The sequence below is a fragment of the Spermophilus citellus genome (assembly GCF_964194105.1).
Source record: "Spermophilus citellus genome assembly, chromosome: 2".
Lineage (NCBI taxonomy): Eukaryota > Metazoa > Chordata > Mammalia > Rodentia > Sciuridae > Spermophilus > Spermophilus citellus.
This window is the reverse complement of record NC_138183.1, coordinates 72,548,882-72,562,532: the sequence shown is the minus strand read 5'-3', so window position 1 is coordinate 72,562,532 and position 13,651 is coordinate 72,548,882. Positions and strand designations below refer to the sequence as shown.

The 13,651-nt window shown below is 34.3% G+C and overlaps 1 protein-coding gene across 5 annotated transcripts in view; it reads right to left on the bottom strand.

Moving 5' to 3' along the window:
• Window positions 1-13,651, bottom strand: part of SMC5 (structural maintenance of chromosomes 5) — a 101,212-nt gene that overhangs the window by 16,928 nt on the left and 70,633 nt on the right. For all 5 annotated transcript variants that reach the window (XM_081279421.1, XM_081279423.1, XM_081279425.1 and 2 more), the window contains exons 14-17: window positions 12,997-13,170; window positions 12,724-12,893; window positions 10,226-10,349; window positions 9,430-9,552 (exon numbers count right to left, since the gene is read on the bottom strand). In XM_081279421.1, coding sequence (XP_081135547.1) covers window positions 9,430-9,552; window positions 10,226-10,349; window positions 12,724-12,893; window positions 12,997-13,170 — 591 coding nt within the window. The remainder of the gene's footprint in view (window positions 1-9,429; window positions 9,553-10,225; window positions 10,350-12,723; window positions 12,894-12,996; window positions 13,171-13,651) is intronic.

Here is a 13,651-nt window from a genome sequence, read left to right as displayed (position 1 = left end):
AAAAGAGAAACAGGAGACTCCTGTCCAGAGGCTGTGATTCTGCCCATCAGCAGGAACAGTGGGCTTTTAAAGAGTTGATTCAAAGGCTACATTCCTCATGTCCTCTGTTGGAGTTGTAATTCACTTGTTAATTTGGGAGACAGACATTTCTGATATCTTCTGGTACAATCCCCCAAATCTTGGAGACTTTGTTCTTATGGTGGGTGTGTACTCAAGGACATGTAACTCGGCCTAAAATGGGAAAGAAAGGTAATCCTGTTTCTCCTGAGACTGGAAGAGATTAGGGAGGAGCAGGGAGACAGGGAAGAGAAAGAAACAAGTCCATTTTAAAAATAAGCTGCAGTGGCAGAGAAGCAAGGGCTACATTCAGAGCAAAGTGGACCACTGTTAGATTTCCCCACCGTACAGTACACTCCATTTCTAAGGAAAAAAAGGGTGACAACATCTCCAAGCTGCTCTTCCTGCTGGAAGAGGGTGAAATTGGGGGAAGTAATCCAAAGTCCTTGTTCTCTATCAGGTGGGGTGTGGACAGTTAAGGGTATCCAGCATCAGAGAAGTTTAGAGGACCACAGTCGCAGATTGCTTATCATTCTTTGGGGATGCTATCCCTGAAATACATATGAGGACTTTCTCTCAGCATGGAAGTCAGAAGGGATGGGCCTAGCATTGGGAACTTTCCATGGTTCTCCCACCGGCAACAGATTGCCCAATGAACGTGATCTTCCCCTCTGCTCTGCTAGGAAGGTCCCTCATAGTAGTACAGGGGATGGGCATATCCTGTTAGGAACTGAACACCCCACCTTTATCCTATTATGGTAAAGAACATTCAATGGAAGGTCTTTGATGTTTCCTAATATAAATAAAATATACTGTCTGAAGCTCCATCCATCTGATCAGCTTGTCCGTCCTGCCCCTGTTTTTTAAACTACTTTCTGTGTTCTGTGGGGTTTTTTGCTGTTTTATTTCTCTTAGCTTTTATTTCTCAGCCAGCCCATTGCACCCAGGAGAACTCCATACCCACTGCCCCACACAGATGTGGGAGGGAATTCTTGATTATTTAAAATGCTGGTATGGTGATGTAATCCTGTAATCCCAGCAACTCAGGAGGCTAAGAGGCAGGAAAATGGCAAATCCGAGGCCAGGATGGGCAATTTACAGAAACCCTGCCTGAAAGTAAAAGGCCTGGGTTCAATCCCTAGCATCACACACATACATACACACACACACACACACACACACACACACACACACACACGAATGAAATGACCAAATGAGGGCCCTTACAAGTCCATTTTGCAAAAATGAGTGGTTATACCAAGTCGTCTGTGTCTTTAGTTAACAATGACATCAAATTACAGAGATCATTTGGGAAAATAAAAACCAGAACTCTTCATGTGGGTGTACCTCTTGTGTCTTAGTAAGGTTTAGAAAAGAGGCCAAGACCGTCTATTCAGATGAAACCAATTTCCATCACAGCTTTGAGAACTGAGTGGGTATTGTTCACAAGTAAAAAAACCTAAAGGGATAAGCAGCTAATCAGAGGTTATTTCTCTAGACAGTATAACATGTCTGTCTTTGTAAAAAATTAATTAGCAATTCAAAGATTGAAAACAAAAGCTCCCAAGAAACTTCTCTAATTTCCAGAAACACAACAATCAATACTACTTTCTGTTACTACTAACAAAATGAATCATAACAGAATACTCCTGTCAATTTGTACCTAATCTTATCTGAACTAAGGCTACTGGAATAGCTTCACTATGTCAAGTTTAGAAGCGTGCTTACTCCAAAGCCATTATGATTTCACAATATTTCCATAAACAGACATAAATCTATTAAGTCTCGTTAACAATGATTTAAAAATAAAACTTCAGGCACCAGGATCAAATATTGAATAATGACTGGATTTAGAACTCCATGCAGTATTTACATAATTGGTCAAGTTTTTCATGAAATCTCTTCAAAATATTATTTCCTATATTGAACAACTACCTTCATAGGTGCAATCAATGAAGTAACTTTCGGCATGGACTCTACAATTATTAACCAAAAGAACAAAAGACCTGCAGATGACCTTTCCGACAAGGCCATAAGAAATCAGGTGGTTCTGAACTACTGCATTCATTTTGCTTATTTAGAATGAATACTATTATTCCTTTTGCGTTCCTTTCATTGTGGGAAAGGCTGTCTTCCCTGTCTCTGTTTGACTAGGTATATTTATACCTGCATGCTCTTGTTTATCTGCTAGCACTACACACACACACACACACACACACACACACACACACAAATTTCCCCCCTTTCTAGGAGAGGATTTGAAGAAGCTAGCTTCACAATAAGGAAGCTATTAATCTATTCTAATTAAATATTTCCATTCCCCTGTGCAGTTCTGTCTAAAACTTCCTAAAGCCTATATTCTAAATATGCTTTCCACAAAAAATTAGCACTATGGCTTACTTTGATATAACAAAAACTATTTTTTCTTAAAAAAATTCATTTTTTTACTGACTTTTGGGACTAATGAACTTTATATAAACTGCATATGTTTACTGTACAACTTGATGAGTTCTGACAAATACATACAACAATAAAACCACCACCACCGTCAAGATAATACCACATCTACCACCCTCAAAAGTGCTGCCCCTCTGTAATCCATCCCACTACACCCCTTCCCAGGCAACCATGCCTTTTGTTGCTAAGCATTCTGTATTTTGCAGAATTTTATAAACAAAATCATATAGTTCATAATGTTTTTTGGTCTGGCTTCTTTCAATGAGCATATTTGACGTCTTCATATTATATAAATGCTTCATTTCTTTTTGTGGCTGAGAAATAGTCCCTTGTGTGCATATATAATTTGTTTAGTCATTCAACAACTTCTGGGCATTTGTTTCTAGTTTTTACCTCTTATTCCAAATGATTTTCCAAATGGTCACACACTTTAAATTCCTACCAGCAGTAGGGGAGTTCTAGTTGCTCTAATTTCTCACCAGCACTTTGGTCTTTTTGACTAATAAGGAAAATATTTTATGCTTCGAGGGCTTCATAAAGTCTCTGTCATATATTCTTCTTTTTAAAAGGAAAAATTCTTTGCAAAATGTAAAAACTATTCTTAACTCACAGGAATTTAACAAAAATATGACTTTTAGCTGGATTTGGCCCAAAGGTATAAGTGTCCTTGGTCTAGATACAAGTCCTCTGACAGGTGTATGTTTTGCAAATATATTCTCCCAATTTGTGGCTTGCATTTAAAAAAGAGCAAAAGTTTTAATTTTGATGAAATATGATTCTTTTTCTTTTATAATTTGTCCTTATACTCTATTTAAGCAATCTTTGTAAATTCCAAGGTCACAGGGATTTTTTTCTCTTCTATTAAAATCAAGACATTTTGCAGCTTTAGCTTACATTTAAGTCTGTGATCTATTTATATATGGGATGAGCTAAAGATTGTGGTTCATTTTCCACATATGACTCAATTGTTCTAGCCCAATTTGTCAGAAAGAATTACTTTTTCAATTGAATATGTGAATCTAATTCTGTTCCATTAAAATATATATATTTTAAAATATATATATATATATATATATATATATATATATATATATTTTTTTTACAAAAATGTTATCTTGATTACTGTAACTTTAAAAGCCTTAAATGTGAATCCCGCAAATTGTTCTTTTTCTTGGGGGTGGGGTGGGTACCAGAGGTTGAACTCTCGGGCACTTGACCACTGAGCTTCATCCCCAGCCCTATATTATATTTTCTTTAGAGACAGGGTCTCACTGAGTTGCTTAGTGTCTTGCTATTGTTGAGTCTGGCTTTGAACTCGTGATCCTCCTACCTTAGCCTCCCAGGCTGCTAGGATGAAAATTGTTCCTTTCGTTAGAGCTGTTTTCATTTTTCTAAACTCATTGTAATTAGGAACTATTTGTCAATTTCTCCTAAAAACTTTCTGGGAATTTTATTTAATCTATAGACTTGAAGAAAAATTGATATTTTTAACAAAATCTGAATCTCTGATCCAGGAAACAATGTATTTAATTTCTCTTAGGAAAAACTTCTCATTAAAGTTTTGTAGCTTTCAGTATATGAGCCTTGTAAATATATTCTCAAATATTTTGTATTTTTGATGTTATTATAACAATACTGCTTTTAAATTTTAATTCCCAAGCTAGGTGGCTCCCACCTGTAATCCTAGCAATTCAAGAGGCTGAGGCCTTAAGCAACTGAGCAAGCTCCTGTCTCAAAATAAAAAAAATAAATAAAAAGAACTGGGGATATAGCTCAGTGATAAGGCACCTAGTACCAGGGATGAGGGGGATTTCAATTTCCAACTGATCATTTCTAATAGACGAAGCCACAACTCATCCTGATGAATTAAATTTACTGTTAGTTCTAGTAGCATTTTTAGAGTTTCCTTAAATTTTCCAGAGATGATCACATCTGTCTGAAATCACTAGGTTTCTTTTTTTTTTTTTCAGTTGATATGTCTTTTATTTCTTTTTTTACTTTACTGTATTGGTTAGACCCTCTAGTACAATGTGGAAGAAGAGTGGTTTGTATGGATACTTTCCTTGTTCCAAATTCTAAGAGGAAAGTAAATAGTCTCTTATCATTGAGTGTAGTATGAGTTAAGATTTTGTAGATGTTCTTTATCAGACTGAGGAAGTTTTCTTCTTTTCCTGATGCAGAAAGATTTTATCATGAAAGAATACTGGTTTCTATCAAATATTTCTTCTGCATAAATTGAGAACATAATCTGTTTTTTTCTGTTAATACAATGACTTACGCCAATGAATTTCCAAATGTTAAAGCAACCTTGTATATCTGGGATAAACTCAGTTAAGATGTATTATCCTTTTGTTATACTGTTGGACTTGATTTGTTAACATTTTATTAAAAATTTCTACATCTGTAGAGCATGGAGGATTGTTTTAGGGCAGTGGAAATATTCTTTGTGATGCTATTAATGGTAGATGTATGCCATTATACATTTGTCTAAACCCACAGAGTGTATACGTTCAACAAGTGAACCCTAACAAAACTACAGACTGGATAATTATGACGTGTCAATGTAAATTCATCAACTATAACAAATATACTACTGTGATAGGGGAGAAAAATAATTGATGGGGCTGTGCAAGTATGGGGACAGTAGCATATGAGAAATCTCTGTAGCTTCCACTCAGTTTTGCTATGAACTCAAAACTGCTCCAGAAAATTAATTTTTTTTTTTTTTTTTTTTTAAGATAGGTCTCACTAAGTTGCTTAAGATCCTCACAAAATGCGGAGGCTGAATTTAAACTTGTGGTTCCCCCTGCCTCATGCTCCACAGCTGCTGGCATTACAGGCATGTGCCATTGCACCCAGCTAGGAAAAAAAGGCTTAAGAAAGAAAAAAAAAATTATGCAACTGTGTTCATGAGAGATATTGTTTTTATCTGGTTTTTATATCCCATAATGCTGGTCTCATACAATGTGTCAAGAAGTATTCCTTTTTCTTAATCTTCTGTAGGACTTGAGATAGAGCAAAGATTAATTCTTTCTTTAAATGCACGGAAAGAATTCACGAGTGAAGACTCTGGGACCTGCATTTTCTTTGTGGGAATGTTTTTAACTACAAATTCAATCTTGTAATATATAGGGCTATAATAGTTATTTATTTCTTCTTGAGACAAGTGTAGTAGTTTTGTGACTTTTAAGGAATTTGTCCTTTTATCTAATTTGTCAAAAATTTTGACACAAAGTTGTTGGTCATATCTCTTAATATCCACTAATGTCTGTAGTATCTGTAGAGCTATGTATCTCTCACATTAAGTTCTCCTTTGCTGCCCTTTGGTCTGGAAACTCTCCAGGTCATAAACTGCAGCAATCACAGGGTTCACCTTGTTTTCCCCCCTTCTTTTATGATCAATGCCTTTTGCTGCAACAACTGCTTCATATATTTTGTCATATTTTTTAGTGGCTTATAGTGAGAGGGTAAATATCATGCTCCCTGTTATTTCAGCATGACCAAGAATGGAAGCTTTATCTTTTTTTAAAATATTTATTTTTTAGTTGTAGCGGTCAATACTTTTTTTATGTGGTGCTGAGGATTGAATCCAGGGCCTCATACGCGCTAGGCGAGCACTCTACCACTGAGCCATAACCCCAGCCCCAAGCTTTATCTTTTTACTATGAAAAATTTCAAACATATAAATGTAGATAATAGTATAATAAACCTTCATGTACTTAGCATTTAGTTTCTACAATTCTCAATCCATGACCAATACTCCTTTCCTACATGAACCCCTCTCTAGACTGTTTTAAGTGATCTCATATATCTTCCAATTTCTCCTATAAATATTACAGCAATCTATGTCTAGAAGATAAACTTTTTAAAACTCCACAACCATAATACCATTATCAAACTTAAAACACCATCAATAATTTTAGCATCAAACACTGAGTCAGTATTCATATTCTTCTGAATTGTTTTTATAGTTGATCTATTCAACTCAAGATTAAAATTAGGTCCACACATTACTTTTAGTTAACTTTGGGTTAACATGGTTTTTAAGTCCTCTTAAACTTAGTTTACTTTTGTCCTTGAAACTTATTTTAGAAACTGCACTGTTCAATAAAATAGGCATCAAAAAGCAATTAAAATGTAACTAATGTTATACTGAGGAGTTGAATTTAAAAATTTTAATTTAAATTAGCAACTGACATTTGTTCCAGCTATCATACATGTTTAGAGCAACTTGGGTGTAAAAACCAACTTTTGCAATTGTTAAGTTTTTTTTTTTAATATTTATTTATTTATTAGTTATTGGCAGACACAACATCTTTGTTTGTATGTGGTGCTGGAGGATCGAACCCGGGCCACACGCATGCCAGGCGAGTGCGCTACCGCTTGAGCCACATCCCCAGCCCTGCAATTGTTAAGTTTTATTAAATACAAATTCAGATAAATATTTTTGATGAAAATTATCATCTGACTTGAGATGTATTAAGCATAAAATCAATTATTTTGAAGACTTAGTATGACAAGGAGATACAGAACAGGTAATTAATAAATTTTCTATAAAGCCAAATATACTTTTATAACTAATTTAATCTATTTCTTTTTACTTTCTAAAATTTGGCCATTAGAAAGAGTATAATTACACATAACATCTTACATTGTATTTCTATTAGAAAGTTTTTTTTTAAACTTTATTTGTTTTTATTTTTATGTGGTGCTGAGGATCAAACCCAGCACCTCACATGTACTAGGCAAGCGCTCTACCTGAGCTACAGCCTCAGCCCCTAATAAAAAGCATTTAAGTAAACCATTTGTCCTATGGGGTCCTCTATATTTTGGACTTTGCTGTTTTGCATTGTGTCATTTAATGTATTTCTTGCTTCTTACAGTTCCTGAAAACTGGGAATTTTAGATCAGTGGTTCTCTACTGAGGGGCAATTTTACTACCCAGAGTAAATCTGGCAATGTCTTGAGACATTTTTGATTATCACTACTAATGTGTGTATTACTACTATCACCTGGTTGGCAGAAGCCAGAGTGCTGCTAAACATTCTATAATGCATAAGAAAACCTCTCACAAAAAGAATTATTCAGTTCAAAATGCCAATAGTGCTAAGGCTGAGAAACCCTGCTATCAAGGATTATGAAGACTAGAATTTGATTATTTCACAAGATTACTCTATAGGAGACAGCATACCCTTTTATCAGTATATAAAATATGTGGCTTTTTGAGTATTAGCTAATGTGACATACTGATTTATTAGCAGCTGCAAAGTGGTGATATACTAATCCTGTAATTCCTTTTTCATTCATCAGTTAGAATATTTTTGTAAAGCAAAATTCCTCTCTCATTTATTTATCAAAAACAATAGTTTACATAAGAAATGTAGGATAAATGCTTAAATTCTCTTTATCATTTTTCAAAATAATAAGTTGGTTGCCTAAATATCACACAAAGTGACCAATACTATTTTTTCAGTATCATGAATTTGTGGATTTAGACATTTGTGTTTTCATGTAGGATCCCTTCATTAGGGATCAATAGGAGAGTCTTCACGTAGGTTACTGAGATCTGTTAACAATCAAGTTGTCTTTTATTACTTTCTTACTTTCCCATATGACAAGATGATCTAGGGTTACTTTATATATATTTTTCCTGGGCCTGGACATCAGAATCAGTCACTTCTCCAATGAGTCATTTTAGTAGAAAATAATATTTAGAGGTCATAATCTAAGTCATTTCAGTAAACAGAGTGAAGAAATTATTTTTCCTTTTTTTCAGAAAAAAATACATTATAGCCTTTTTTAATACTTCCAATTCAAATAAACACCTTTCAAGTTTTTATTACTTCATCTTCTTTACTTTACATCTAATATAAAATTCTATGCTGAAAATTCTAATGACATTAACATAATACATATTTGCTTTACCCTATAACATTTTCAAGATAACGTTCCAAATACTGTTATTAACTATATATATATAAAACCTGAAAACATTTTTTTAAATATTTTTTTTCTTTTTCTTTAGGTCTTTAGACTCAAACTGCTATGCTCAAAGTGATTTGGAATAATTTTTCTGTGATGCTATACTGCTAACTCAAAGTTAGATACAACTGTTTCATTTTGCTTCTGCTAAATCTGCCTCTCAAATTTTTTGTTTATTTTACTGGAAGACAGTCCAAAGGAGAAAAAAAATAAAATCTGTTTACATGAATGTAGCTTTTAAAGTTTTCTTTTAAAATAAATGACAGTGGAATGCATTACAATTCTTATTACACATATACAGCACAAATTTTCATATCTCTGATTGTATATAAAGTATGTTGACACCAATTCATGTCTTCAAACATGTACTCTGGATAATGATATCTATCACACTCCACCATCCTTGCTAATCCCTTGCCCACTCCTTTTCCCTCTCATCCCTCTGCCCTAAATAGAATTCATCTGTAGCTTTTAACCTCACTTCTTCCTACTCCTGAACAATTACAAATAAAATGTTCTAGTTTATCATTATAATTTTTAAATAAGTAAAATATGATCTTCTGACCCTTTCTTGAAAAGTGAGGCCAGAAGATCATATTATACTTATTTAAAAATTATATAATAATAAACTAGAACTACCATCTTGTTGCCGCATCTTCTTTGGGTTGAAGTTAATGTATTGTATCACATTTTCTTCCCTATGCACGCTATTTCAGTATTTATCATTTCACAGCCAGATATTAACAGAAGATTAAATTGCTGAGGTTATACAGCCTTTAAGTCTTATATTACTTTCTCAACTGGCAGGATGTATTAAATTTATAAATTAAATAGCATAAATATCATCATACTGCAAGTAATAATATATGATACACGTTTTTAAACTAGTCAGAGACTGGAATCTCAAAATATAAAATAAAGGTAAAAACATACCTCTGTGATGCGTAGTTGTGATGACGCAGCCATATAATCTGATTCTAATTTGTTCTTTTCTGAAATTACGGTAGTATTCTGAAGAATTAAGTCTACTTTTTCTATGTGCAAAGTAGTACAAATCTAGGGACAAAAATCCTTGAGTTTAGTTCTTTTACTAAGGGTATTGTTTTTATGTTATCTATGCTTTAGAAGTATGAAAATACCAAACTTTATTTTTTAAAATGAAAATATAAATCATAAGAACAAACAAAAAACCACATTTTTTTAGCCATGTGTGGTAGCCCACACCTGTAATCCCACTGGCTCTGGAGGCTGAGGCAGAAGGATCTCAAGTTCAAAGTTAGTCTCAGCAACTTAGCAAGGCCTTAAGAAACTTAGTGGGACCCTGTCTCAAAAAATAAGAAAAAGGGCTGATGAAAATCTAATTTAAATTAAGCTAATTTAGTTAAATTACTAATACTTAAGTTTTTGCTTAAGACCTTACCTTCAATAAAGCACTCTGAAGTTTTACTATCTCTTTTTTTGAACCAGTTATTATCATTATTATTTTGCACCCAGGATTGAACCAGGGGTGTTTAACCACTGAGACAAAACCCTAGTCCCTTTTTATATTTTGTTTAAAGACAGGCTCTCATTAAGTTGTTTACAGCCTCACTAAAGCTGCTGAGGCTTGTTTTGAACTCACAATCCTTCTACCCCAACCTCCCAAATGACTGGGATTACAGGCATGTGCCACCACACCCAACTCTATCATTTATTTTAAAAATTATTCAAAATTAAGAAAATGACTTACCTTTACTAGGTTTGTTAATTCAGTAACAAGTTTTGCTTTCTGAATGTTTATTTCTCTGATTTTGGTAGTTGCTTTTCGCTCTTCCTCTTCAAGGTTACAAGTATCCTGTTCCATCAGTTTTAAACTGTATGACACATATGATGATGTAGAAATCAAAAGTTAAACAAAAGGAATGAACCAAAGCCTTAAGTCTCCTGCAGTTTTCTGTGCTATATTTAGCAATCCAATTCAAAAGTATAAACTGCTAGCTCCTAGATTAAATAGTTTTATGCAATCAAATCAAAAAGTATTTGTTGAGATAAATTATTCTTTACCAGGATAGTCTGATAATACTAATGGTATGGTAAAGGATCTGGAGCCAGACAGGTGGCTACAAATGTCCTTTGTGCCACTCATCCATGCAGAGTGGAAACCTGGACAAGTTACTCTTATGAGTTTCAGTTTTGTCATCTGTAAATTGCAGATAATACTAGTATTTCCCTTACAGGAATATGAAGATTAAAAAAGGTCAACACTCGACATATTTAATATAGTGTCTGGCCCATAACTGACTAAAGAGTAGAAGCTGTTACTGTTGTTATTAATACTATTTATGGAACACAGTCCTTTCCCTTAAGGAGCTTACATCGAGAGAACTGATCAGTAAGTAAAAAACAGAATTAAAAGACAATAACAATCTGAAAAGTTAAAACCATACTTTTTTAAAGATGAAAAAACTAAGGCTCAGAAAATTTAAATTACCTAAAATCACAGATATTAAGTTGTAAGATGTATTTAACATCAAAATCCATGCTCTTTGCATTATACCATGCTACCCACAAAGAAAAAGAAGAAAGGATAGAAGCAATAATAAATAAAAATGAACAAGTTCAGTGGGTGTTGCAGAGTGGCTTAAATGGTACAAGTTAAGAGTATGTTGGGATGGACATTCTGGTTGTTTTGTTTATTTATTTTTTCAATAGTATTCTGAACTAAATGGAGAGGGGACTAGTCAGGGAGAGACTACTAACCAGGTCATCCCTGTACATCCCAAAATAAATAAAGGTAGGAACCCAAAAAGTCACTTCATTGCCTCCTACCCCCCAAATCCAACGTTATCTTATAAGGAGAAAATTTAGTTTCAGACAATGAATCTACTACAGTAGTCACACAGTAAAGATTAAGTATATTGCAAATGACCAAACAGAAGTGAAGAGCTAAAAGTTAAAAAACAAAGAGGTTTAAAGTTGAAAAATGTTCTAAGAAGCTAGACTACATAGATGTATCTTACTTCAAACAACCAAGGCATATTACCTTTTTGTGTGTGCCAGGGAATGATGAATCCAGGGGCACTTAAACACTAAGCCCCCATCCCCATCCCTTTTTTCGATTTTATTTAGAGACAGGGTCTCACCGAGTTGCTTAGGGCTTCACTAAGTTGTTGAGGCTGGCTTTGAACTTACAATCTTCCTGCCTGAGCCTCCCAAGCTACTGGTATTATAGGTGTGTGTCACCATGCCCAGCAACATTCTGGGTTTTTAATTCCTAATACAGTAAAGATCAATAATATAATCCAATTTATTCAGGGGTCTCATTAATTTTAACCATGTAAATGGGTTTAGGGACTGGAACAGAAAAATTCACAGCATTTAAGATTCACCTCCCTTTCCCCTATGGACAAAAATTGTGTTTGACAAATGCCAAATGTCATCTTTGATATAAGGAGAGCAACTAAGAACAGAATAGGGAGGAAGGGCATGAGAAGAAGATCACCATTAAACAGGGTCAAGGGGGGATAGGAAAGAGAGAGAGAAGGGAAACTGCATGGTAAAGAAAGGAGACCCTCATTGTTATACAAAATTACATATAAGAGGAAGTGAGGGGAAAGGGGAAAAAAAAAGAGAGAGAAATGAATTACAGTAGATGGGGTAGAGAGAGAAGATGGGAGGAGAGGGGGGGAAGGGGGGATAGTAGAGGATAGGAAGGGCAGCAGAATACAACATATACTAGTATGGCAGTATGTAAAAAAGTGGATGTGGAACCGATGTGAATCTGCAATATGTATACGGGGTAAAAATGGGAGTTCATAATCTGCTTGAATCAAATGTATGAAATATGATATGTCAAGAGCTTTGTAATGTTTTGAACAACTGATAATAAAAAAAAGTAAAAAAAATTGTGTTTAAGCAATAAGAAAAAATTTCAGAGAGAAATTACTATAAAATGTGCTTGTGGCAATGTGGTGTTGTTGCAGGGGTTTTGTTTGTTTGTGGTACTGGGGATTGAATCCAAGTATAGTCTACCACTGAGCTAAATTCTCAACCCCCCCTTTTTTATATTGAGATACGGTTTTTCCTAAGTTGCCCAGAACACACGGAAGTTGTGATCCTCTTGTCTCAGCCTCTTGAGAAGCTGGGATCACAGGTGTGCGTTACCATGCCTGGACACAAGGTTTAATTAGTAGTTTCCCATGCAGTGCTTGGGACTCCCATCATTCCCTGTAAAAGGCCAAAAGATACCTTCCTAGTTTGGAACTAATTTTTTGTTCCAGTTGTCTCTTTTTTGTTTTTCTTTCAAGAAGCTCCTTCTTCTTTTGTCTCAGTTCATTGTCTTTGTGTTCTAGATGCCTGTTTGTCTCACGTACGGCATTTAATCCTACATCCACAGCTTGTAATTTCCTTTTAATTTCCTAGGGAATATTGAAAATTGTCAACATATTTTTAAAGGTTCGAGTTAAAGAATTAGAAAACCAGTTAATATTCTTTTCTAACCATTAAATCCAATTAACCAACCTTTAGCTGTTCTTCCAAGTGTCTTCTTTGTTCTAGATCCACTGTGACTGTGAGAAACTGGGCTACTTTCAGGGATGTGTTACTAGAAATAACTTTGTTTGAATAAAAAGAAGTTTTCACCACATACTTTTCTTCTGCTGTATAAATTTGTTTTAATCGAGTTTCTTGTATTACCTATAATGTTAAACAAGAATTCATGAGCATCTAATAGAAAGACATGTTTTAAAGGACTAAAGAATTAAAACCATATATTAAGTAAATTCTGGAAGATCAAAACACACTAGGTATACTTTCTTCTTCTTTTTTTCCCCCTTATCCTATCCAATAACATCTGTAAAAGGGTGAATAATACAACTTAGGTTATTATTTTGAAAAACCAAATGAGGGAAGAGTGAGGAAAAAATTGAACTAGCAAAGTCAGCTATACTTCCACTCTCTCCCAATTATACATTTGGAGCTTTATTACACTAAAGAATAGACCAGAGGAATTAGGTGCCCAGTATATTATACTGTTATTTTGATTAAGTAAATTACTATGTCCTCCCTTGGCTGTATTGTTCAAAGACATATAATCTTTTATTTTCACCTTTTTTGAGGTCTTTTCTCTCAAGAACTTACACAAGGAGGTTCATAAGCATAACCATTCTGCCCATAA